This window comes from Jaculus jaculus, chromosome 7 (genome assembly GCF_020740685.1).
Source record: "Jaculus jaculus isolate mJacJac1 chromosome 7, mJacJac1.mat.Y.cur, whole genome shotgun sequence".
Taxonomy (NCBI): Eukaryota; Metazoa; Chordata; class Mammalia; order Rodentia; family Dipodidae; genus Jaculus; species Jaculus jaculus.
The window spans coordinates 107,162,381-107,188,536 of NC_059108.1; the positions used below are offsets into that span (position 1 = coordinate 107,162,381).

The window sequence follows — 26,156 nt, forward strand, 5'->3', positions numbered from 1 at the left end:
CACGCCCATTCTGTCTGCCCCTCTCTCTGTCACAAATAAATATTTAAAAGAAGGTAAAAGTAATGTCCTGAGACTTCAGCTGCTTGGTGGCATTTCTAAGATTTTATTTCCTTGAAGATTTCATGTGATCCATCTAGAAGAAACTAAAATGTATGTAGGACAGCCAGAGCAAAAACAATCCAGAAGTAGGTCAGAGGCAGTGGATCTTTGAAGGTTCTGCGACCCCTGGTCCAGCAGGGAGCTTTCTTCTTGTCCAGCACAAGATGAACACCTGCTGCCACATACGCTCACCATTGCAGACAGAGCCACTCCCACCACCGAGCCTCTCCTTGCTAAGGATACCTAAAGCTTCTACTATGTGCCAAAATAAATCCACCCTCTCTTAAAAAAAAATAAAAATGAAAGAAATTCCTTTGATGCTGTCTCTTCCCTTGAAAACCCTTGTTTTCCAGAATAGACCCTTTTTGTGACTAACCAAATCCTACACCAAGTTTTAAATACAATTTCATCCTTATTGACCACCTACAGTCTGCAAATCCTTGCTGTAAAACAAAAGAGGTGAAGGTACTTAGCACGAAGGTATGACCTCTAATATAATAATTTCACTTTAAAGCAGTTTATGTAATACATTTATTAAATGTTCACATGCCAAAAATTATGCTGCAGAGATGCAAAAATGAATAAAGTTCCTTTTCCTGCCCGTAAGGAGCTCACATTCTAGTAAAGGATATTTTATACAGTACAATAGTAAGTGTTACAGTAGAGGTAGGTTGTAATTACAGTGGTGATACAAAAGGTTAGATGACTCTCCTTGGATGGGGCAATGAGAACTCACAGAGAAGATACCTATGCTGAACCTGCAGGAATTTACCAGGTGAGGAAGGATGACTAGGTGGCACTTGTAAACAGCACTCATCAAGGTGAGACATTGAAAAAATTTTTATTAGGAAAACTGAGTGGGAAAAACAAGTATACACCAAGTAAAGGACTGTGGCTCTCCAGAACACTCATAAAGTCAAGGACAGGAGTTAAGCAGAGACATACTGTTAAGTGCTTTCTAGAAAACCTAACATTAGGGAGCCATAAAGAGGAGATAAGCTGATTATAAGGAGACCACAGGTACTAACAGTAAAAAAAAAAAAAAAAAAAAAGATAAAGGGTTTCAGAAAGGTTGAAGTAAAATCATCAGAACTCAGACACTAACAGGTGGAAAAAGGTTTAGGAGAAGAATCAACGGCAAACTTGATTCTGAAATGAACAACAAAAAGGGGAACACGGGGCCTAAGACTGAGTTTTTGCACAACACTTGCTTGAAAGCACTCATGTGACAGGACAACCAAGTACAGTAGTAGCACATGGACTGAGGAGTGTGAGCCACAGACGAAGGCTGAGGAACCACTCAACTGAAACTACCCAGAAGAGATGAGTGGTACAGTGATGAAGACAGCAGGAAGGAAAGTCTGAGGAATGACCTTTAAGGACTAAATGAAGGAGTAAGCAGAACACAAGGGACCAAGGAAACAGACTTTCTGAATGGAACAAACTCAAAATAATGGCTTGTGAAATGAACTATAGATTTAGAATTAAAGGGATGGATGAGAACACAGGACCAAATGCTAGCTCTTAGTTAAGAAACAAGTCTGAGGTGACAAGTGAAGGTATGAGTTTTAAAAAAGACTGGCTACTAAAAAAAAGGGGGGGGGGGATATATGGTGATAACTTCATCCTTTGAGTCCCCAAGAAAACTGATTAATGAGTAAGCTAATGTCTTTCGTTTACTGTTCTATTCAGACAAAAATGAGAGGGAAGCCGGACATGATGGCACACACCCTTAATCCCAGCACTCAGGAGGCAGAGGTAGGAGGATCACCATGAGTTTGAGGCCACCCTGAGACTATATGATGAATTTCAGGTCAGCCTGAGTTAAGAGTGAGATCCTACCTCAAAAAAAAAAAGAGAGAGAGAGAGGGGGGGGGGGGAATATAGGACATATACTGTTAAGCTTGGTTATGTGATATTCACTTGAGATATATTAAGTACATATTCATACATTCAATCAACAAATACTTACTGAACACCAACTATATGCTTAGAACTAGACTAGGTCTTAGGAACACAAGGATAGCATTTCCAAGCCATTATGTAAGTAGACCTTGATTGACCGGTAATGCGACATGTTAACTCGTTATAACTGCTAAGACACAGGTAAGGGGACACATAAGTTTGAGGTGTGACTTTCTTCCCTATAATCAACAAGGGATACTAATTCCAAATCCTTTCAAATATTTATATTATTGAAGACCTTCCACTAATGTAAACTTATAAAACTTATAGTTCAGTTTTATGGAACAAATGAAATGAATTTGATACATTAATCAAAGCTATAAAATTGTATGCCTTAGGACCAGCAGAAAATTCAAGCATGAAAAAGCAGCAAGACAAAAGATGACTGGGACTTGAAATGATTTCTTATTTTAAGGCTTATAGTGCTATAGTCCAGATTGGTAGGGTGGTGTTTTGTTTTTTTTGTGTGTGTGTGTGTGTGTTTTTTCCTGAAGAAAAATCATTTCTAGAAAATTACTCAGTATTACACTGAGGTATTCTGGGTTAAAATGGCATGATGCCTATGACTGACTTCCAAACAAGAAAATAGAATTATGTATGTGCATGTACAGAGAGAACATGAGAGATAGAGAGCTCAGTGGTAGAGTACTTGCCTATTGCCTAGCATGCTTCAGGTCCTGGGTTCAATTCCCAGTACTGGGGGTGCAGGGAGAGAAATGTGAACAATCAATGAATCCAGGTAAGAGAGTATTTTTGTACTATTTTTGAAACTTTTCTGTAAATCTGAAAGTATATAAAAATAAAAATTCCCTCCGATTTTTACTCTGTATCAGGGGAAGTATTGTAAGAATAAATATATAATCTATTCAACTTTTCACAATGCTTAGAAATCTCCTATGCCTTTGAGTTGTTACTGTAACTTTCTACATAACAACCCAATCAGAACAGCCATATAACTCTAATAAGAAATAATCACTTTTCATACCAATGGTTTTTAGGATTGCCAGCAAAACACAGGACTCCTAGTTAAAACTGAACTTTGAAGAAATAAATAATTTTAATATAAATAGGCCCTAAAACTGCATATAACTTACTTCTATTTAAAAGAAAATTAGTTTATCTAAAATCAAATAAAACTGGGCAATGTGCACTTTTGCTAAACTTGGCAACTTTTAAATGCATTTTTAAAAAATTAGGCTGTTGACTATGGGTCATTTTTAAGTCTCATTACCATTTTCTTAGAAAACACTTGTCATAAGTGTCACAGTTTTATTTTTATTACATCCTGTTAAACTCTAGTTTGAGAGACTTAAGACATCATTCTCCAAATTTTATGAGTGAATTTGATAATCCTGTTTTTGTCCATTATTAAGCATTAAAATATGTACGACATTATCAGTTATTTTGACTCATTTGTATATTAAACATGAACTCACAATTTTTAAAAAATTGTTTACTTAAAACAATATAATTCTCCTTCTACAAAAACAGCTTTATATAAAATGTTTGGCTTAAGACTGTTCAATGAAATTCCATCTTTGGCTTCCATTGTCCAGAAACAGGCGTTGTTCAATTCATTGCCCTTAGTGAATATTTTGTAGCAAATTCCTGAAGTTTTCTAATTCTTTCACACTAGTAGAAATTCTGTAAACAGAAAACATTTTACTCAAAAATCATCTTAGATAAGTCTTCTGTTAGTGACTTTGCATCTTTAGAGTATAAAAAAATTTCACAATAACTTTCAACAACAGATATATAATAAACCATTTAATCAATTTTCACGTACTTTTTGATATGGTAACCCTAATATTGTGCCTAAATTGGGTAGCTTTTAATAATATTGCAGTATTAAAATATATACTAAGATATTTTAAATATTCATAACTATATTCATCTACTTAGTACTTAAGCACACAAAGAATAAATATATATAACTACATATAAAATATTTAAGTATTTTTTAAGTTGCCTATATTAAAGACCATAATACAAAATAATTTAGAAACATTAAAATTCATATTTTGGGCTGGAGAGATGGCTTAGCGGTTAAGCGCTTGCCTGTGAAGCCTAAGGACCCCGGTTCGAGGCTCGGTTCCCCAGGTCCCACGTTAGCCAGATGCACAAGGGGGCGCACGCGTCTGGAGTTCGTTTGCAGAGGCTGGAAGCCCTGGCGTGCCCATTCTCTCTCTCTCCCTCTATCTGTCTTTCTCTCTGTGTCTGTCGCTCTCAAATAAATAAATAAAAATTTTAAAAAAAATTCATATTTTGAATATCTACAAGTACATAAACACTGTAGCAAACCAATATTCCATAATAAATGTACAAAGAATCAAAGCTATGGTCTGTAAAGACTAAGACTAGCAATATGTGACCCAATTTTTTTCAATAATTTTTATAAGTAAAACTTGTGTGTTCCTTCTTTTTTTCGGTTTTTTAAGGTAGGGTTTCACTCTGGTCCAGGCTAACCTGGAATTAACTCTGTAGTCTCAGGATGGCCTTGAACTCACAGTGATCCTCCTACCTCTGCCTCCTGAGTGCTGGGATTAAAGGCGTGTACCACCACACCCAGCTGTGTATTCCTTATTTTAAGTACACTTTGGCACTGCTCTACAACATAATAAAAAATACACAAACGCCAGGCACGGCTTTAAACCCAGCACTTGGGAGGCAGAGTTAGGAAGATCACCACAAGTTCAAGGCTACCCTGAGACTCCATAGTGAATTACAAGTCAGCCTAAACTAGAGTGAAACCCTACCTCAAAAAACAAAAAACAAAACAAAACAAAACAAAACAAAACAAAAAAAATTACCAAACCCTGGTGCTAGGACACTAAAAACATAATCTTGAAGGACAATTATATCAAGCCCAAAATATTAAAGCATGTTTTTAAAGTTGAAGAAATGCAATATTTAAAAATGTTAATTGCCCCATATTATCTGGCATGCACAAGGGATCAAAATAATACATGTATGTACACATACAGAGAGAACCTGAAAGATATGGCAATGACCTGGAAATATTATGGCTCAGAGGTAGAGCATTTGCCTAGTATGGCTGAGGTCCTAAATTCAAATCCCAGGACTAGAAGAAAAAAAGAAGATAAATCCCTAGCAGTAGGGGGGAAAAACATGTCCTAAATTTTAGCATTCTTTAGATAAGCCTTAAGGAAATACATTTGTGTGTGTGTGTGTGTGTGTGTGTGTGTGTGTGTGTGTGTGTGTATTTTTTCCATCTCATTTTGATAGAAAATGACTTTGAAAGAATTATTACAATGTACTGTAATGATGAACTCAAAAAAAAACGTGTATCACTCATTTTAAACATGATTTTCCAGAACCCTTAAAAAATAAATGCACAAAAGAAAGTTTTAAATTATTTTTAAAAAGTAATGATTGGGCTGGAAAGATAGCTTAGCAGTTTAAGCACTTGCCTGTGAAGCCTAAGGACCCCGGTTCGAGCCTCTCAAATAAAAATAAACAAAAAAAAATTTTTAAGTAATGAAAATTGAAATACACTCAGCAAATAAATCATGAATATAAAAGTCAATAGATCAAAATAATTAGGGAGTAACTGTTATGTCTACATTCTTGATTTACTTCATAACACCATTCATGAGATAATTTTACTCAAACAGATCTTCCTCATTTCATCTGAGGATATACTTGTTGCATTAGACTAAGCTGGCCAGCAGAAATAATTCCAGTACATTCAAACTAACCTTCCAAATGCATTAAATAATGATACAATTTCTTGTCTTGTTAGATGGAATTCATAACTTGGTCCACTTTCTGGCATATTTGCTATCAATTTCTCAGAAAACAAGATCTTCAGAGCAGTGCCCAAACCCTGAGTCTATAATAAAAAGAAAAAATAAAAGTAAGAAAACTTTTCACACAAAGGATACATGGGAAGACCGAGCAGGACTTCTTACCTGGAGCTTTCCCCACAGGCGACATTTAAAACAGCCAACACAATCCATGATCCTTGAAATGTTTCTAAAATGTAGCCGAAAGTCCTCCTAAAAACAATGTAACAGAACTGTATTAAACTTAATAGAGTCACCTAAGAACTACTTTCTGAATGCATTCTAAGGGCTTAACCTTGGGCAATGTATTACAGGGTTCCAAAAATGAGAACATTCAGTGAGCATCTCTTACACACCAGAATCTTTCCATAATAAAATCAAAAAATAGATATAATCTACCTATAACAGAAAAAAAAAAAAGGTTCAGAAAGGTTAAGTACCTTTTCTAAATTCCTGTACCTAGTAAATTGTACATTTGTAACCCGGCACTGCCTCACTCCAAAGCCAAACTACCTGAAAAAAAATCAGAAATAACTTAGTTGATGTATTGTTGTGTGTTTTAGGTCAATACTACGTAATAGGAGGTTGGAAGGAATCATCCACTCACTCAAAAAAAGGGAGAAAGGAGAACGGAAAGGAAAGGGGAAAAGGGAAAGCAGGACTGGAGAGATGACTTAATGGTTAAGGTACGTGCCAGCAAAGCCAAAGGACCCAGGTTCAATTCCCCAGGACCCATGTAAAGCCAGATGTACAAGGTTGTGCATGCATCTGGATTTTGTTTGCAGGAGCTAGAGGTCCTGGTGTGCCTATTCTCTTTCTCTATCTGCCTCTTTCTCTCAAATAAATACACAAATATTTTTAAAAAGGGAAAGAAAAAAGAGGAATGAAGTAAAGAAAAACTTTGCATCCAAACAATTAAATCATAGCTCTTCCTTTCTGGTATTATTTAAGTAAAACACTCAGATTTTCTTTATATATAAATCTATTATACACACATACACACCACCAGGTATTAAAAAGAAACCATTACAAGTATAATAGAGACTTCCTCTGGATCGCTCCACATTTCTTTTTTTTTAATGAAAAAAAATGGGGGGGGGCACTGGACAGATGGCTAGTGGTTAAGGCATTTGCCTGCAAAGCCAAAGATCCCAGTTCAATTCTCCAGAATCCACGTAAGGCAGATGTGTAAGGGGGCTCATGCATCTGGAGTTCCTTTGCAGTGGCTAAAGGCCCTGGTGTGACCATTCTCATTCTTTCTTTCTCTCTCGCTTGTCTTTCTCTCTCTCAAATAAATAAATTGAATATATTTTTTTAAAAAAAGAAAAAAAAATTTTGTAGGTAGGTTATCACTCTAGCCCAGGCTAACCTAGATTGCACAGGCTGGCTTCAAACTCATAAACACCTTCCTACTTTTGCCTCCCAAGTGCTGGGATTAAAGGCATGTGCCACCACACCTGGCTTAAAAGATATATTTATACAGTGCAACCAAGAGAAAGACACTAATAGGAAGGCACGAATGGGAATTTCAAGATTTTCGGGACACTATGAAAAGATTAAAGGTAAGAATCAGGATACAGTAGAAGGAGAATTTCACTCCAAAGACATAGTAGGCATTTTCAACAAAATCACAGAAGGAAACTTCACCCAAATTAGGAAAGAGGTGCCAGTGCAGATACAAGAAACCTCTAGAACACCAAACAGACAAAACCTGGAAAGAACCTCTCCTTGCCATATTATAATTAAACTACCAAACACATAGACCAAAGAAAATATATTGAAAACAGTTACAAAAATCAAGTCACATACAAAGCAAGCCCATCAGGATCACAGCAGATTACTCAACACAAACATTAAAAGCCAGAAGGGTTTGGAGTGATGTATTCCGAGTTCTGAAAGATAACAACTGTCAACCAAGGTTACTTTATCCTGCAAAGCTATCCATTCAAATAGACAGAGAAATAAGGACATTCCACAACAAAAGCAGGCTAAAGGAATATTTGCAGACAAAACCAGCTATACAGAAAATACTTGAAAGGATCCTCCATGCTAAAGAGAAAGAAAAGCACACATATAAGGAATCTGGAAAAACAAACCATATGCAGATACTAACTAATACGGGAAAGCAAAGATAAACCAGAAGAACTACAACACAAATCTAGACCCAAACGGCAATGGTACCATAAAATTCTACATCCTAAAAGGCAGACTAAGTGGCTGAACCTTCACCAGGCCCTTACAGGAAACACCTGACCCACAAGACACTGGAGAGAGTATGATGAAGACTGACCTTAATCTTCTATAGCCTCTCTCTCTCCCTCTCTTCTCTCTATGTCTTTTATATTAGTTATCTTCCTTTTCTTAGTAGGCACTGATCTATAACTCCCAGTACCAGCATGTGGCTATCATCCACAATGAGCTTATGATCAGAGAGACCTACAAGGTTTCCTAAAAGAAAGACAGATTTCTATCAGACTACTTGATGACCCACCAAAGTTCAGTGGTAAGACCCTATTGCTGAAGACACCCTAAGCGGTTCACACATAAAATGGACTGGCACCAGCCGGGCGTGGTGACACATGCCTTTAATCCCAGCACTTGGGAGGCAGAGGTAGGAGGATTGCCATGAGTTCAAGGCCACCATGAGATGACAGAGTTAATTCCAGGTCAGCCTGGACCAGAGTGAGACCTACCTCGAAAAACCAAAAAAAAAAAAAAAAGGACTGGCATGGCTGGAAGCTGGAAGAGAGTCAGTCCCCAGACAGTCAGCATGTCTAGTGCCAGGTGGTGCTACATGGGCGACTGGGGGAAAATGACCAATATCTGTCCAAGCAACTCATGGTCTCACCTACTTGGCAGCAAATAACCTGTCATGATGCTCACACAAGTGCAATAGTGGCACACAGCCACGGTGGGAAACCAACTGCTCTTGATTCGGCTAACTGATCCCCTGAGTGGTACAGGATCCATAGCTGGAGTTGGGAAACAAGTCAGAACCATATCCAAACATAAGCCCACTATCCGTTATCAAGCTACCACCAATCATGGGCAACAAGAGGGCCTACACCTATTAAATTCTCTATAAAAAAGTAAGGTTTATCTCATTTGTCTGGTGCTAACTCACTCTCCATTGGAGAATCTGCTTCTCTTTTTCAGATAGATGTAGATCCTAAGGAGAGAGCCATCGCATCATACCTCAAAAGGGCCCCGGCTGAAACTAAGAACAATTCCTGGTGAACCAGGTACCAGCACAAGGGTGAAGGAGATCAACATAGAGAAAAATCAACTCCTACCAAATCAGAGATCCAGAGCCTCAGAGGCCCCCAACACCTCATCACTGAAGCAGACCCAAAATGAACCCAACATGGCTCAGGGAAATTTTATGGAAGAGGGAGCGGAAAGAATGTCAGAGCCACATGTTGGGTCATGATATGCAGACATTTATCCTACCCATAACTGTGGGCTAATTCTAGAATGCATGACCCATATACCTCAACAAGGAGGGGCCGGGGAGGGGGGGTTGTAGGTAATGGATGAGCCTAATAATGTTACCAAATTGTATTCACTGAGTAGAAAACTAATTAATTAAAAAAATGGGAAAAAAAGGAAGCCACTCCTGCAATAACTAACCTACCCACGTTATAACCACCCTAGACTGACCAAAACATCTCTTAAGGGCCAGTACTGCTACAGCTGTAACTAAATAAGATGAGTTTTAGATGGGTCATTACAATCAGGGAAGATGTGTCTCACCATTAGCACTGAGCCACTAACAAGACAAGGGTTTCAATGACATCACAATTCCATCTGCTCATGTTAAAATAAACTTTCATGTTTGTGCTTGGGAAGCAAAAAAAAAAAAAAAAGGCAAAATTAAACACACCTTTCAATAATAACTCAGTATGAATGGCCTCAATGCCCAAACCAAAAGATACAAGTTTGTAGACTGGGTTAAAAAGCAAGACCCTTCAATTTGTTGCCTCCAAGAACTTCACCTTTCTACAAAGAATGGACACTATCTTAGGGTGAAAGTTGAAAAATGGCATTTCAAGTAAATGGGCCTAGAAAACAAGCAGGGGTCGCTATCCTAATATCTGACAAGGTAGACTTCAGACCAACATTAATTAGGAAAGATAAGGGAGGTCACTTTATACTGACTAAAGGAACACTCCAACAGGAGGACATTACAATACTAAACATATATGCACCTAACATGGGAGCTCCCAATTTCATTAAACAAATGCTATTAGAACTAAGGTGACAGATAACAACCCCTTCCATCAAATGATGGGTCATCCTGGCAAAAAATAAACAAAGAGGCATCTGGATTAAATGAGGTCACAGAACAAATGGACCTAACTGTTACCTACAGGACATTTTATCCAAATGCTGCAGAATATACATTCTTTTTCAGCAGCACATGGAACATTCTCTAAAATAGACCATATATTAGGACACAAAGCAAATCTTAAGAAGTACAGGAAAAATGAAGTAATTCCTTGTACTCCATCTGATCACAATGGGATCAAACTACAAATCAACAGCAATAAAAGCTATAGAGCATACATAAAATCATGGAAACTAAACAATACACTACTAGATGATGAATGGGTAAATGAAGAAATCAAGAGGGAAATCAAAAACTTCATAGAATCAAATGATAATGGGAACACAACATACCAAAATCTTTGGGACACAATGCAAGCAGTCCTAAGAGGAAAATTTATAGCATTAAGTGCCTATATTAAGAAATTAGAAAAGGCACAGGTAAACAAGTTAATGCTTCACCTTAATGCCTTGGAAAAAGAAGAACAAGGAAAACCAACAATCAGTAGACTCCTTCTACGAAGCCAGCACTGCCCTGATACAAAAATCAGGCAAAGATAGAACAAAAAAAGAAATTACAGGGCTTAGCAGTTAAGTGCTTGCCTGTGAAGCCTAAGGACCCCAGTTCAAGGCTTAATTCCCCAGGCCCCACGTTAGCCAGATGCACAAAGGGTCGCACGTATCTGGAATTCATTTGCAGTGGCAGAAGGTCCTGGGGCGCCCATTCTTTCTCTCTCTCTCTGACTCTTTCTTCTTGGTCACTCTCAAATAAATAAAAATTTTAAAATAATTTAAAAGGAGCTGGAGAGAGATGGCTTAGCAGTTAAGCACTCGCCTGTGAGGCCTAAGGACCCTGGTTTGAGGCGATTCCCCAGGACCCACGTTAGTCAGATACACAAGAGGGTGCACGTGTCTGGAGTTCGTTTGCACTGGCTGAAGGCCCTGGCGCACCCATTCTCTCTCTCTCTATCTGCCTCTCTCTGTCTGTTGCTCTCAATAAATTAAAAATTTTTTAAATATTTTTTTAAAAAAAGAAAAATACAGACCAATCTTCCTCATGAACATAGATGCAAAAATTCTCAATAAAATATTGGCAAACAGAATACAAGAATATACCAGAAAGATCATTCACCATGACCAAGTAGGCTTTATCCCGGAGATGCAGGGAAGGTTCAACATATGCAAATTGATAAATGTAATACATTATATAAATGGACTGAAGGACAAAAATCACATGATCATCTCATTACATGGAGACAAAGCATTTGACAAAATCCAACATCCCTTCTTGATAAAAGACCTATAGAGACTGGGAATAGAAGGAACATATGTCAACATAATAAAGGCTATTTATAACAAGCCTACAGCCAACATATTACTAAATGGGGGAAAACTTGAAGCTTTCCCACTAAAATCAGGAAGAAGACAAGGGTGTCTACTGTCCCCACTTTTATTTAATATAGTACTGGAAGTCTTAGCCATAGCAATAAAGCGAGAGAAACACATAAAAGGGATACAAATTGGAAAGGAAGAAATCAAGTTATCATTATTTGCAGATGACATGATTCTGTACATAAAGGAACCTAAAGACTCTACCAGCAAACTGGTAGAGCTGATAAATACCTATAGCCATGTAGCAGAACAAACACACAGAAATCATTAGCCTCCACATATGCTAACAACAAACACACAGAGGATGAAATAGGAGAATCACTCCCATTCACAACTGCATCAAAATAAACAAAGTACCTTAGAATAAATCTAACCAAGGAAGTGAAGGATCTCTACAAGGAAAAAATTAAAAAACACTCAAGCAAGAAATTGTAGAAGACACTAGGAAATGGAAAGACATCCCTTGGTTTGGGTTGGAAGAATCAGTATTGTGAAAATGGCAATCTTACCAAAAGCAATCTACACACTGAATGCAATCCCCATCAAAATTCCAGTGGTATTCCTCATGGAAATAGAAAAAATAATCCAAATATTCATTTGGGAACCTCAAATATCTAAAACAATTCTGAGCAACAAAGGTAAGGCTGGTGGTACCACCATACCTGATTTTAACTTACACTACAGAGCCATAGTAACAAAAACAGCATGGTACTGGTACAAAAACAGACATGTAGATCGATGGAACAGAGAAGAGGACCCAGATGTAAGTCCAGGTAGCTACAGCTACCTGATATTCAACAAAAATGCCAAAAATACTTATTGGAGAAAAGACATCCTCTTCAGCAAATGGTGCTGGGAAAACTGGATATATATCTGTAGAAGGATGAAAATAGATCCTTATCCCTCTCCATGAACAAGAATTAAGTCCAAATGTATCAAAGACCTTAACATCAGACCTGAAACTCTGAAACTGCTAAAGGAAAAAGTAGGAGAAACTCTGTAACACACTGGTCTTGGCGAAGACTTTCTGATTATAACCCCAATTACTCAGGAAATAAAACCACACATCAACTGCTGGGACCTTAAGAAATTACAAAGGTTTTGAACAACAAAAGACATTGAATAGAGCAAAGAGGCAACCTACAGAATAGGAGAATAACTGTCAGCTATACATCCAAATATATTCAAAATATACAAAAAACTTGCCATGCTTGGTGGCACTTGGGAGGCAGAGGTAGGAGGATCACCATGAGTTCAAGGCCAACCTGAGACTACATAGTGAGTTCCAGATCAGCCTGGGCTAGACTGAAATTCTACCTTAAAAAAAAAATTACACACACACACACACCTCAAGAAAGTAAATAGTAAGAAATCAAACAACCTAATTAAAAAATGGGCTATGGTGTAGAAGGATTGCTGTGAGTTCGAGGCCACCCTGAGACAACATACTGAATTCCAGATCAGCCTGGGCTAGAGTGAGACCCTACCTCAAAAAAACAAAAAAGGGGGGGAGGCTATGGAACTAAATGCAGAGTTCTCAAAAGAAGAAATACGGATGGCATATAAACATCTAAAAAATGTTCTACATCCCTAGTCATCAGGGAAATGTAGATAAAAACTACATTGAGATTCCATTTCACTCCTGTCAAAATGGCTAGCACCATGAAAACAAATGACCATAAATGCTAGTGAGGATGTAGAAAAAGAGGAACCCTTCTACACTGTTGGTAGGAATGCAATCTGGTCCAGCCATTGTGGAAATCAGTATGCAGGTTTCTTAGACAGCTAAAAATAGATCTACCATATAACCTAGCTATAGTATTCCTAGGCATATAACCTAAGGACTCGTCTCATTACCTTAGAGATACTTGCTCAACCATGTTTACTGCTGCTCTATTCACAATAGCTAGGAAATGGAACCAGACTACATGTCCCTCAAATGATGAGTGGATAATGAAGATGTGGCCTATTTACACAATGGAGTTCTACTCAGCAGTAAAGAAAAATGAAGTTATGAAATTTGCAGGAAACTGGATGGATCTGGAAAGTATTATAATTACTGAGGCAACCCAGGCCCAGAAAGCCAAATGTCTCATGTTCGCTCTCATATGTGGATCCTAGCTACAAATGATTGGAGTTCTTTGTGAGCTGGAATAAAACTCAGTAGCAGAAGTAAGCTACAAATGGAACAGAAAGGGAGGGAGGACTTAATAGCATGGTATTGTATATATGTAAGTAGAAGAACAGATTAACAGGATGAAGTCAGCAGAAGATTGAGTAAGGAAAGGTGGAGGGAGGGATAATCAAAATCTAAGAGGATATAAATAAGTCATATGGAAACCTACTTTTTTGGAGAAGGGGAACTCAGAAGCCATAGGTTCTTACTAGAAAATTTTCACTGCCAGGGATGGGATACCTTCTAGTGAGTTGTTGACCAGAGAGAAAATTGATACCCCCAAAATATTACAGGCTATTGCCACCAGGAATAGATATAAGACCCTATTGACGAAAACTCCACATACTTGGGCTGCAAAGTCACTGAGAAATCCTGCTGGAGCTGAGCTGAAAACCTCCTTCATGTAGACCAGCTGACAGAAAGCTGGAAAAAAGCTACACTGCATGCAGCTCAATGGGAGAGAGAGAAATCACCAGTGAAGATACTCAATAATAGACACTGCAAGCCTTAAATTTGGCCAGCCAGGCCAAATGAGCCAACAGGTGCAATTGTGGCATGTGTGTTAATGGGGGAAAACAACTCTCTTTAATTGGACTGGCAGCCCACTCCAAGAAAGGGAATACATCCTTGATATTGAAAACCTACAACAGGGGTAGTCATGAGCCCTAGGAGTGTAACATCTGCTGATGTCTGGCTAAATGTATATACTATGCTCACCAAACTACCCAGAAAGCACTTCTTTTAATGTTCATACCCAAATATTAATGCTACTCTCTCTTTTGGTTACAGAACTTTCTCTTTTCAGATGACAGTAACCTTGGTATGATGCAAAAGGCACCATGGTGCTGAGAAGAAGTGACAGAGGAGGAGTGCTCAACACTAAAATATCTCTACCACATCCTCCAAGGCTCAGGATCCACTGTGTAAGAGGTGACAGAAAGAATGTAAGAGCCAAAGGAAGGGTAGGACTCCTTATAATGTGCTCCTCCAGAGATAAAATGGCATGGATATCCATGACCTCACAGTGCCTGATACAACCTACACAAGACCATCATAATAAATGGAAAGGATGATGACTTCAAAATATAAGACACTGATTGAGGAGGAGGGGTATGATGGTGAGTGGAGTTTCAAAGGGGAAAGGGTTATGGAAGTTGTCAATAAAAAAATAAATTTTAGGGCTGGAGAGATGGCTTAGCAGTTAAGCACTTGCCTGTGAAGCCTAAGGACCCCGGTTAGAGGCTTGATTCCCCAGGACCCACGTTAGCCAGGTGCACAAGGGGGTGCATGCGTCTGGAGTTTGATCCTCCTCCAAGTGATTTTCTGTCCTGATCTTAGAGTAGAATCAAGGTACTAATTTATTGATTGATTGATTGATTGATTGATTTAAGAGAAGGAGAGAATGGGCATGCCAGAGCATCAAGCCACTGCAAACGAACTCCAGACGCACGTACAACCATTTATCTGGCTTATGTAGGTATTGGAGAATCAAATCCAGATCCTTAGACTTCATAGACAAGTACCTTAACCGCTAAGCCATCTCTCCAGCCTCCAGAATTATTGTTGTTGTTGTTGTTGTTTTTTGAGGCAGGGTCTCACTCTAGCCTGGGCTGACCTCGAACTCACTCTGTAGCTCCAGGCTGGCCTTGAACTCATGGCGTTCTTCCTACCTCAGCCTCCCAAGTGCTGGAATTAAAGGTGTGCACCACCATGCCCAACAAGCTACCAGAATTTTAAACAAAAACATAAAACAGATATTTCAGGGGGAAAAAAAAGTATTTTAGAGTATTTCAGCTAATTTATCATAATGTATAATGTGTCAAACCATTTACTGAACCAAACCAGATGAGGACCACAGATCTAAATGTAGGAGTCAATCAGCAAAGACTAGGATCCAGTATATTCCATTCCGAGGCGACTGTCAAGGGCCAGCCTTTAATCCTAGCACTCGGGAGGCAGAGGCAGAAGGATTGCTGTGAGTTGAAGACAGCCTGAGACTACATAGTGAATTCCTGGGCTAGAGTGAGCCCCTATCCATATAAAAACCAAAACCAAAACCAACAAACAAAAGACTGTCCTCAGAGGCTGTGAAACAGCTGTAACATATAAAGGAGTTTTTACTAAGTACAAAGCCCAAATTATTAATATGAATTATGATCATAAATAATATTCTTAGTTTGTTGTTTTTCTATCATTTCATGAAGATTTACCTCTAATTCTAAATCTTTATTTAAAAAAACTACTTATGGGCTGGAGAGATGGCTTAGCGGTTAAGCGCTTGCCTGTGAAGCCTAAGGACCCCGGTTCGAGGCTCTGTTCCCCAGGTCCCACGTTAGCCAGATGCACAAGGGGGCGCACGCGTCTGGAGTTCATTTGCAGAGGCTGGAAGCTCTGGCGCGCCCATTCTCTCTCTCCCTTTATTGGTCTTTCTCTCTGTGTCTGTCGCTCTCAAATAAATAAATAAATAAAAATTAAAAAAAAAATTTTTAAAAACTACTTATAATTACTCTCGGCCAATTCATGATTTAAGGTTTCTTTTAGTGTCTTGACCTAGACTGAAATAAAAATTCAAACTTTTAATAACAGACCAATAAAATTACTCTAAAGTACATTTTCCCATTCCTATGAGTTCTCCCTGTAGAGGACTTGATAGCTGTTAGCAGGGTCTACAATACCCATATACAGACACACAAAAAAAAGTTAAGCATTTGCTCCATAAGTTTCCAAATTGATATAAGAATTATGAGCAGTAAAAACAACTTTTACTTAAAAAGTGTTACTGAATACAGTGCCTTTTTGACAACTACATTTTCACAATTAGCAGACTATAAAAATGGACTTTCATAGGAAGAAGCCTTAAGTTTTTTACTTCAAGAGGCTCATATTTGTAAAGGTTGGAAACTTTGTTCTAAAATTATGCCTATTTTATCTTACTTCAGTGGCTATATCTATAATATTCAAATATTTGAAGATGGCAGTTACTGAGTGAATCTTACATGACATGCACAGAGACTATGTATGGTTGCTTGTAATAGCCCAAACAAAAAATTATAAAACTAAAACCAACTGTGTAAAACAGCATGGATCTTTCATCTACAGGTGCTTAAAATACCAGAAATGTAAATGTACTAGATCAGAACAGGAAAAGATCCTTGTTACTTCCTCTAGTAACAACCATGTCCAATAATCTGAGTATATCCTAAAGACAAGTATTTCTAATTTTTATACCTAAAAAGATTAGAATTCTGAATGTAAGGTCAAAACCTAAATTGCTTTTTTAATAGAGAGAGAGGAAATCATTTGCACATGTGTGCATGTGTATGGGTGCAAAAGAGTCTCTTGACGCTGCACACCCAGCTTGACATAGGTGGCTGGGAACTGAACCCGGACGAGCAGACTTTGCAAGCAAGCCTGCTGAACTGCTGAGCATCTCCCCAGCACCAAAATTACTTATAAATTCTGTTTGTTCAGACAAGTTTTAGGTCTTCACTCTCTTGTTTGCTTTTTATTATTATTTTTAAGAAACAAGGTCTTATGCTATTATCCACGCTATCCTTAAATTTCTGAGTCCAAGATGTCCTCCTGCCTCAGCCTCCCAAAGACTTGGAAATACAGGCACTCAAAACACATCCACCCATTTTCCCACGACTTTAGATTATTATATTCATCTAATAAATGATCAAACATGTTGTGGTTATATACTATAACTTATATTCACTGAAATCAAGTAACCAGTTCTTAACAAAATTCTCAAATGTTTTTTATAAGCTTTTACCTAAGATCCTATTCTGTTTTGAACATTACTTAATTCTGCATTTATAGTCATGATAAGTATAAAGCAGTCTTGAGTTTTTTTAATGAATTTAAATATAGCTATACAAATCTATAATGTTTTTAAGAAACGTTTTTTAAAGTCTCTGATATTAACTTTTTTGTTATTTTTAAATTTCTTTCTAATAAAATCTTCAAAAAATCTAAGAACTCTCTACATGAACTTCAAAGCACATGAAGGCTAAGTGTTCTAGAGTGTTGGTCAAATTAAAACACTGTGAGAAATATTTCTAATTTTTACACCTAAAAAGAGCAGATGCTGAAACATTCTCCAACAAGCCAGCAGTGAACTAAAAATAAGGAACATATTGAAAATAGTACAAAAAAAGAAGTCTTATTGCAGCATCTTCCCCTCACTTTCCAGTTCCTGGAAGCTGTTTGGAAGATTATATAACCACTGAGGTATGTTTTGGTGTCAAGAATATTTTGAGGAGGACACAGATAGGAGGTCAAGAATAGCTATTATCTAATAGCAAAAACAGAGTGAAGAAGTATTTTCTTTGCAAGCTGCATAAATCAACTTCTTTCATCATGGAAATAAACAAAGAATAAGAAGAGAGAAAGACTGCCAACATTCTGATGACATCAGATCAAACCAACTGAGCTACACACCCAGCCCCTAGCTATTACCGTGGACATTATACAAACTGCAACTTATATTGGACCTGCCTTTTCATAACAAAAAGAAAAACCATGACTACCAAATTTTCTTACAACTTTAGGGTATTTATCAAGATTTACAGTTAAATATTTATATACATACACACATATATATGTATATAAATATTTGTATATGTATATATACAGATATATATGTATATATATATATTTAAGTATGTATATAAATATAAATAAATAAATATATATGTGCATTTACTTATATCTCAAATTGTTTTTTAAATTGATAAATAATTGTATATTGCTTTGGGGAGCTAATGGTTTTTACTAATATCTATTAGTTATACACAATAATAGGTTTAATTATGACATTTCACACATGTATAAAATATAGAATGAGGGCTAGAGAGATGGCTTAGCGGTTAAGCGCTTGCCTGTGAGGCCTAAGGACCCTGGTTCGAGGCTCGTTTCCCCAGGTCCCACATTAGCTAGATGCACAAGGGGGCACACGCGTCTGGAGTTTGTTTGCAGAGGCTGGAAGCCCTGGCGCACCCATTCTCTCTCTCTCTCCCTCTATCTGTCTTTCTCTCTGTGTCTGTCGCTCTCAAATAAATAAATAAATAAATATATAAATAAATAAATAAATTCAAAAAAATATATATATATAGAATGATAAATCAAGGTAACTAACAAATTCAGTGGGTGAAAACTTCTTAAATACTCTCTTGCTAATTCACAAATCTACAACATGTTAATTCATTGGTCTCTAATAATAAGTTAAAATATAAATTACCTTTAGTTTATATGCTTCTTTTTTATCCCCAGCAAAAAATGAATTTTCATCAAAATGCAAAGGGAATGACCTGCATTTTTAAAATAGAGAACACACATTTTCATGTATTATAAATATTAAAATACAATTAAAATTATAAATATTAAAAAATTTTGCTAATATATTTTATTAGTCAGTGATAAATAACAATCAAAATATAGTAGAAATCAGTAAAACTTAACACTGATACACATATCCATGCACAAATCTAAACATAAAGTATAATGTTAGAAGTATGGCTGCAAATCAAATTTATGCAAGTAGATATAAAATAATGCAGGTATTATGAACTTAAAAAATGTCTCTTAAAAATAAATTAACTGGGGGGGGAGGCTGGAGAGATGGCTTAGTGGTTAAGGCGTTCGTCTGTAAAGCCAAAGCACCTTGGTTTGATTCCCCAGGACCCAAGTAAGCCAGATGCATAAGAAGGTACATGCATTTGCAGTAGCTGGAGGCCCTGGTGTGCCCATTCTCTCTCTCCCTCCTTCTGCCTCTTTTCTCTCTCTCTCTCTCTTTAAAATAAATAAACAAAAATAAAGTTAAAAAAACTGTGTGCCTTAGTATGTGGGTAAAAACAAAAATTTCTAAAAGATATATAAGCACTGGGAGATGGCACAATAGTTAAAGGCAATTGCTTGCAAAGCCACCTTGCCCAGGTTCCACTCTCCAGTACCCACAAAGGGCCAGATGCACAAAGTGGTGCATAAACCTAGAATTCACTTCAGTGGCAAGAGACCCTGGCACAGTTATACGCCCTCTCTCTCTCCTCACAAATAGGTGTATGGGGCTGGAGAGATAGCTAGATGGTTAATGCACTTGCCTGCAAAGCCTAAGGACCCAGGTTCAATTCCCTAGTACCCACATAAGCCAGATGCACAAGGTGGCACATAAATCTGAAGTTTGTTTACACCGGCTGGAGGCCCTGACACACCCATTCATTCTCTCTCTCTAATAAAATAAATAAAATTGAATTTTTTTAAAAGTTTGTTATTTCTTTAAAGATGCATGCAGGACACATGTGGTTTGTAAATGCCTACATTCCGACTACTTAGGAAGCAGACACAGAAGGCTCTTAAGGTCAAAGCCAGTAAAGACACTGGTAAGCCTGAGCTACTTAGTAAGAACCTCTCTCAAAAGGGGGGCAGGGCTGGAGAGATGGCTTAGCAATTAAGACACTTGCCTTCAAAGCCAAAAGACCCAGGTTTGATTCCCCAGGACCCACGTAAGCCAGATGCACAAAGTGGTACATGCATCTGGAGTTCATATGCAGCGGCCAAAGACTCTGGCATGCCCATTCTCTCTGTCTGCCTCTTTCTGTCTCCCCTCTCTCTCTCAAATAAACAAATAAAAATAAGATACTTAAAAAAAAAAAAAAAAAAACAAGGCTAGAGAGATGGCTTAGCAGTTAAGGCATTTGTTTGCCTGCAAAGCCAAGGGATCCCGGTTCAACTCTCTAGGATCCATGTAAGCCAGATGCACAAGGGACACATAAATCTGGAATTTGTTTGCACTGACTGGAGGCCTTGGCATGCACATTCTCTCCTCTCTATCTCTCTCCCTCTGCCTCTTTCTCTCACAAATAAATAAAACATATTAAAAAAAAAAAAAAAGCCAGGCATGATGGCACACACCTTTAATCCCAGCACGTGGGAGGCAGAGATAGGAAGATCACCATGAGTTTGAGGCTACCCTGAGACTACATAGTGAATTCCAGGTCAGCCTGGGCTAGAGTGAAATCCTTCCTCGAAAAACCAAAAAAGAAAAAAAATTCAAAGACAAATGAGCAAAACTAACACATAAGGGCTGAAAAGATAGCACTTGCCTGCAAAGCCAAAGGACCCAGGTTCCCTTCCCCAGGACCACATAACAGGCGCATGTGTCTGGAGTTTGTTTGCAGCACCTGAAGGCCCTGGTATGCCCATTCTCTCTCTTTTCCCCCTCTCTCAACCTCTCTCTCAAATAAATAAATAAAAATAAATTTTAATGGATTAAAGACCTTAACATCAGACCAGAAACTCTAAAACTGCTAGAGGAAAAAGTAGGGGAAACCCTTCAACATGTTGGTCTTGGCAAAGACTTTCTGAATACAACCCCAATTGCTCAGGCAATAAAACCACAGATTAATCACTGGGACCTCATGAAATTACAAAGATTTTGCACCGCAAAGGACACTGTGAATAAAGCAAAGAGGCAACCTACAAAATGGGAAAAAATCTTCACCAGCTACATATCTGATAGAGGATTAATATCTAGGATATACAAAGAACTTAAAAGTTAAATAATAAGGAAACAAACAAGCCAATCAAAAAAATGGGCTATTGAGCTAAATAGACAATTCTCAAGGGAAGAAATAGGAATGGCATATAAGCATCTAAAATAATGTTCTACATCACTAGTCATCAGGGAAATGCAGATTAAAACTACATCGAGATTCCATCTCACTCCTGTCAAATTAGCCACCATCATGAAAACAAATGATCATAAATGTTGGCGGGGATATGGAAAAAGAGGAACCCTTCTACACTGTTGGTGGGGATGCAATCTGGTCTAGCCATTGTGGAAAACAGTGTGGATGTTCCTAAAACAGCTACAGATTGATCTACCATATGACCCAGCCATAGCACTCCTAGGCATATATCCTAAGGACTCATCTCATTTCCTTAGAAGTGCGTGCTCAACCATGTTTATTGCTGCTCAATTTATAATAGCTGGGAAATGGAACCAGCCTAGATGTCCCTTAACTGATGAGTGGATAATGGAGATATGGCACATTTATAAATGGAGTTCTACTCAGCGGTAAAGAAAAATGAAGTTATGAAATTTACAGAAAAATGGGTGGATCTGGAAAGGATTATACTAACTGAGGTAACCCAGGCCCAGAAAGCCAAGTGCCACATGTTCTCCCTCATATGTGGATCCTAGCTGCAGATGATTGGGCTTCTACATGAGAAGGAAAAAACTCAGTAGCAGAGGCCAGTAAGTTAAAAAGGAGATATAAAGGGAAGAGAAAGGAAGGGAGGAGGGTACTTAATAGGTTGGTATTGTATATATGTAAGTAGAATGTTTGAGATGGGGGAGGGGATATGATGGAGAATGGAATTTCAAAGGGAAAGTGGGGGGGAGGGAGGGTATTACCATGGGATATTTTTTATAACCATGGAAAATGTTAATAAAAATTTAAGAAAATTTTTTAAAAAGTTAAAAAATAAATAAATAAATAAATTTTTAAAAAAACTAACAAATTAGGGCTGGAGAGATGGCTTAGTGGTTAAGCCCTTGCCTGTGAAGCCTAAGGACCCTGGTTTGAGGCTCGGTTCCCAGATAAGGTAAGCCAGATGCACAAGGGGGCGTATGCATCTGGAGTGTGTTTGCAGTGACTGGAGACCCTGGTGTGCCCATTCTCTCTCCCCCCCCCCCCCCGTCTTTTTCTCTGTCGCTCTCAAATAAATAAATAAAAATAAACAAAAAAACTAAGAAATTATTTTGAAGTTATTTTGTTTTCTGAATATTAACCACTTCTTTTTTTATACTACATGTCACCCAGATACAAATGAATACATTATAATTTACTTGATTTCATGAAGTATCTCTAGAAGTAGCCTTTTGTTTTCTGCATCCTGAATTTTATTTCCAGTGAAGAGTTGAAAGTCTGGACGCTCAAAGAATGGTAACACTTTAGATAAAGCCCTTAATTCTATTAAGTAGAGAAAATACAAGTTCTTAAGTCTTCGTGGACCTTCTCCTTCTGTCAAAATTGCATCAAAACGCTGTTGAAATTCTGTTATGTTGTGGCCCCATTTCTTTTCCAACCAGGTCTCTGGAGGAAAAAAAAAAAAGGTTAAAGACTTTATGTTGTAATGGAGTAATATTCATTTTAATTACATTAGGTTATTTATGCTTACAGTTTTGTTTTGTTTTGTTTTGTTTTGTTTTGTTTCGTTGTTTTGTTTTTGAGGTAAGCCCAACAGACTGGCCACTTTTTTATACAAGAGGGTGAAAATGAGAGAGAGAGAGCTGGCACGCCAGGGTCTCCAGCCACTGCAATTGAACTCCAGATGCATGTGACATCTTGTGCACATGTGTGACCTTGCACACTTGCATCACTGCATCTGCCTTACATGGGACCTGGAGAGTCAAACACGAGCCCTTAAGCTTCACAGGCAAGCGCCTTAACCATTGAGCCATCTCTCCAGCCCTCATTTTTAATTTTAAAATATGTAAAGCAACGAGGAAAACTGCCTTTCATAATTTAGCCTTTAAGAATTGTACTGTAAGATTCTGTAACCCAGCCTTAAAAACAAAATGAATTCAGTATTTTTTTCAATAAAGCAAGTTTAAATAAAAGTTAAACTTCTGAATATAAGCATTCATAAAATTAAAACAAATAATTCAAAATGATTGTGGAGTTACTGGAGTCAAATCAGGGTTACCATGTTGTTCCTAAGAGGTAAATCTGTCAACAGTTCCAGAAGAAATATGTTGCTGATGAAAAGAAGGCTAAGGAGCAGCAGGAAGCACTGCAGCCACTCAGGCTACACAGCAGTCAAGGGAGGGGCTGACAAGCAGCAGGCTGTGCTTTAGGAGCTAGCTCAGGTCCCACAACAAGAATATTTCCAAACACGTAAAGTTGAAGAGACCATACATGAAACTGTCAGCTATATCCTGTTTCCTCACTCCTGGTTACTGCCACTTAAGCTAGACTTTTACTACCTAATATTCAATCAGATAGCTTTTGTTTTCAAGTAAAGTTAAGAAAATGTTAAATATACCCAAAAACAATTTCGGGAAAGTGAATGAATCAATGTCACATACCTTGTAAAAGATACCGTGCACTCAAGTGCACATTGATGCTTGCATGTAGGCCAGATATCAGTCTATAGAATGCTCTTTTTTCTACACAGAGGCCTGAAAGAAGTAATAATTTTGAAATAAAACTTATATGAATCTTGTAAATATAAAATATCATGACTTTAAATATGAAAAAAACTGAAATTTGTTTAAATTTCTAATTACCTTCAAGCCAGCTGTAAAATGTGTTCTCTGAAATTGAAAGAAAAATGTCATAAGCTTATGAATGTATCAAAATATATACTTCTAAATGATTTTTAAAATATTGTAACAAAAAGTATGCTGGTTTAAAGACTGTTTAACCTAACTGTTCAAATCTTACTTGCAAGTTCTTCAAAAGAAGAAAAAAAAATTTTTTTAAGTTTTTTTTATTATTTATTTATTTGAGAGTAACAGACAGAGAAAGAGGGAGAGAGAGAGAGAATGGGTGCGCCAGGGCTTCCAGCCACTGCAAACGAACTCCAGACGCTTGCGCCCCCTTGTGCATCTGGCTAACGTGGGTCCTGGGGAACAGAGCCTCGAACCAGGGTCCTTAGGCTTCACAGGCAAGCGCTGAACCGCTAAGCCATCTCTCCAGCCCAGAAAAAAAAATTTTGATGTGGGTTCAGTTAATACCACTCTCGACTTTTTTTTTTTTTTTTTTTTTTTTTTTTTTGCTTCTTGAGGCAAGGTCTCACTCTAGCTTAGGTTGACCTAGAATTTACTGTGTAGTCTCAGAGTGGCCTCAAACTCACAGCAATCCTCCTACCGCTCTGCCTTTTCATAAGTTTTTAGATAAGGTGTTTTATATGGAGTAAAACTAAAGAAGTTGGGTTGGGGATACAAGTTGCAACACACTGGTAGAGCTCCTTCCTAGCTTGTACAAAAAGGCTCAAGGTTCAATTCCCATGAATGTCACACATAATACATACATACAATTACCTAGTCTAGGGCTGAAGTGATGGATTAGCAGTTAAGGTGCTTGCCTAAGAAGCCTAAGGACCCATGTTCCCCAGATCCCACATAATCCAAACACACAAGGTAACGTATGTACAAGGGTCGTATACGTACACAAGGTGAAGCACACATATGGAGCTTGATTACAACGGCTGGAGGCCCAAACGCACCAATTCTCATTCTCTCTCTCTCATTAAAAAAAGGTTAGTCTTGGGCTGGAGAGATGGCTTAGCAGTTAAGCACTTGCCTGTGAAGTCTAAGGACCCCGGTTCAAGGCTCAATTCCCCAGGACCCACATTAGCTAGATGCACAAGGGGGGCGCATGCATCTGGAGTTTGCTTGCAGTGGCTGGAAGCCCTGGCGCGTCCATTCTCTCTCTACCTCCCTCTTTCTCTCTGTCTATTGCTCTCAAATAAATAAAAAAATTGTTTTTTTAAAAAGAAAAAAAGGTTAGTCTGTGGGCTTGCCAAAAGAAAGAAAGAAAGAAGGGAGGAAGGGAGGGAGGGAGGGAGGAAGGAGAGAAGGAAGGAAGAAAGGAAAGAAAATACCTAGCCTAGACAATAACTAATACTGTGAAAATTGAGGGCCTACAATATGCTTTAAACATTAGACTAAATAAAGATTATAAAATAGTGTTGGAGTTTTGACATTTGTATGTAGCTAATAGTAATCCATGCATTCACTACTTCAAAAGAACAATTCAGGCAAATGTTAAAAACCTAGTATTAGATCCGGGAGTGGTGGCACAAGCCTTTAACCCCAGCACTCGGGAGGCAGATACACGAGGATTACCGCGAGTTCGAGGCCACCCTGAGACTTCATAGTGAATTCCAGGTCAGCCTGGGCTAGAGTGAGGACCCTACCTTGAAAAACCAGAAAAGAAAAAAAAAAAAAAAACTAATATTGGGGCTGGAGAGATGGCTTAGCAGTTAAGGCATTTGCCTGTAAAGCCAAAAGACCTTAGTTTGATTCCCCAGGACCCATGTAAGCCAGATGCACAAGGTGGCACATGCATCTAGAGTTTAACATTTAAAATAAAACTATTATCAGTATTAATGTACTTAAATTTAGCAAATCTTATTTTAGAATTATGCTCTAAATATTAGTAAATAAGTAAAAATAGGGAAGGACAAGGAATTTGTAGAAAATTATATTTTTAGTTTTAATATCTCAATTAATAAAATGTTTAAAATGCTTAAATTAAAATAGAACAAGTAGATAACATGGTAAAACTTTTAAATAAATTAGAATGACAAAGCCTAACAGAATAGTACATGAAAAGTATTTATTAGAAATAATAAATAGCATGTATAGCAATTATTATAAC

The 26,156-nt window shown here is 37.7% G+C and overlaps 1 protein-coding gene across 1 annotated transcript in view; it reads right to left on the reverse strand.

Moving 5' to 3' along the window:
- Positions 1-3,325: 3,325 nt before the first annotated feature.
- Positions 3,326-26,156, reverse strand: part of Ero1a (endoplasmic reticulum oxidoreductase 1 alpha) — a 68,640-nt gene continuing 45,809 nt past the window's right edge. The window contains exons 10-16 of the mRNA XM_045154725.1: positions 24,059-24,085; positions 23,858-23,950; positions 22,616-22,862; positions 19,007-19,076; positions 5,997-6,083; positions 5,784-5,917; positions 3,326-3,708 (exon numbers count right to left, since the gene is read on the reverse strand). Of these exons, the coding sequence (XP_045010660.1) occupies positions 3,648-3,708; positions 5,784-5,917; positions 5,997-6,083; positions 19,007-19,076; positions 22,616-22,862; positions 23,858-23,950; positions 24,059-24,085 (719 nt within the window). The 3' untranslated portion in view covers positions 3,326-3,647. The remainder of the gene's footprint in view (positions 3,709-5,783; positions 5,918-5,996; positions 6,084-19,006; positions 19,077-22,615; positions 22,863-23,857; positions 23,951-24,058; positions 24,086-26,156) is intronic.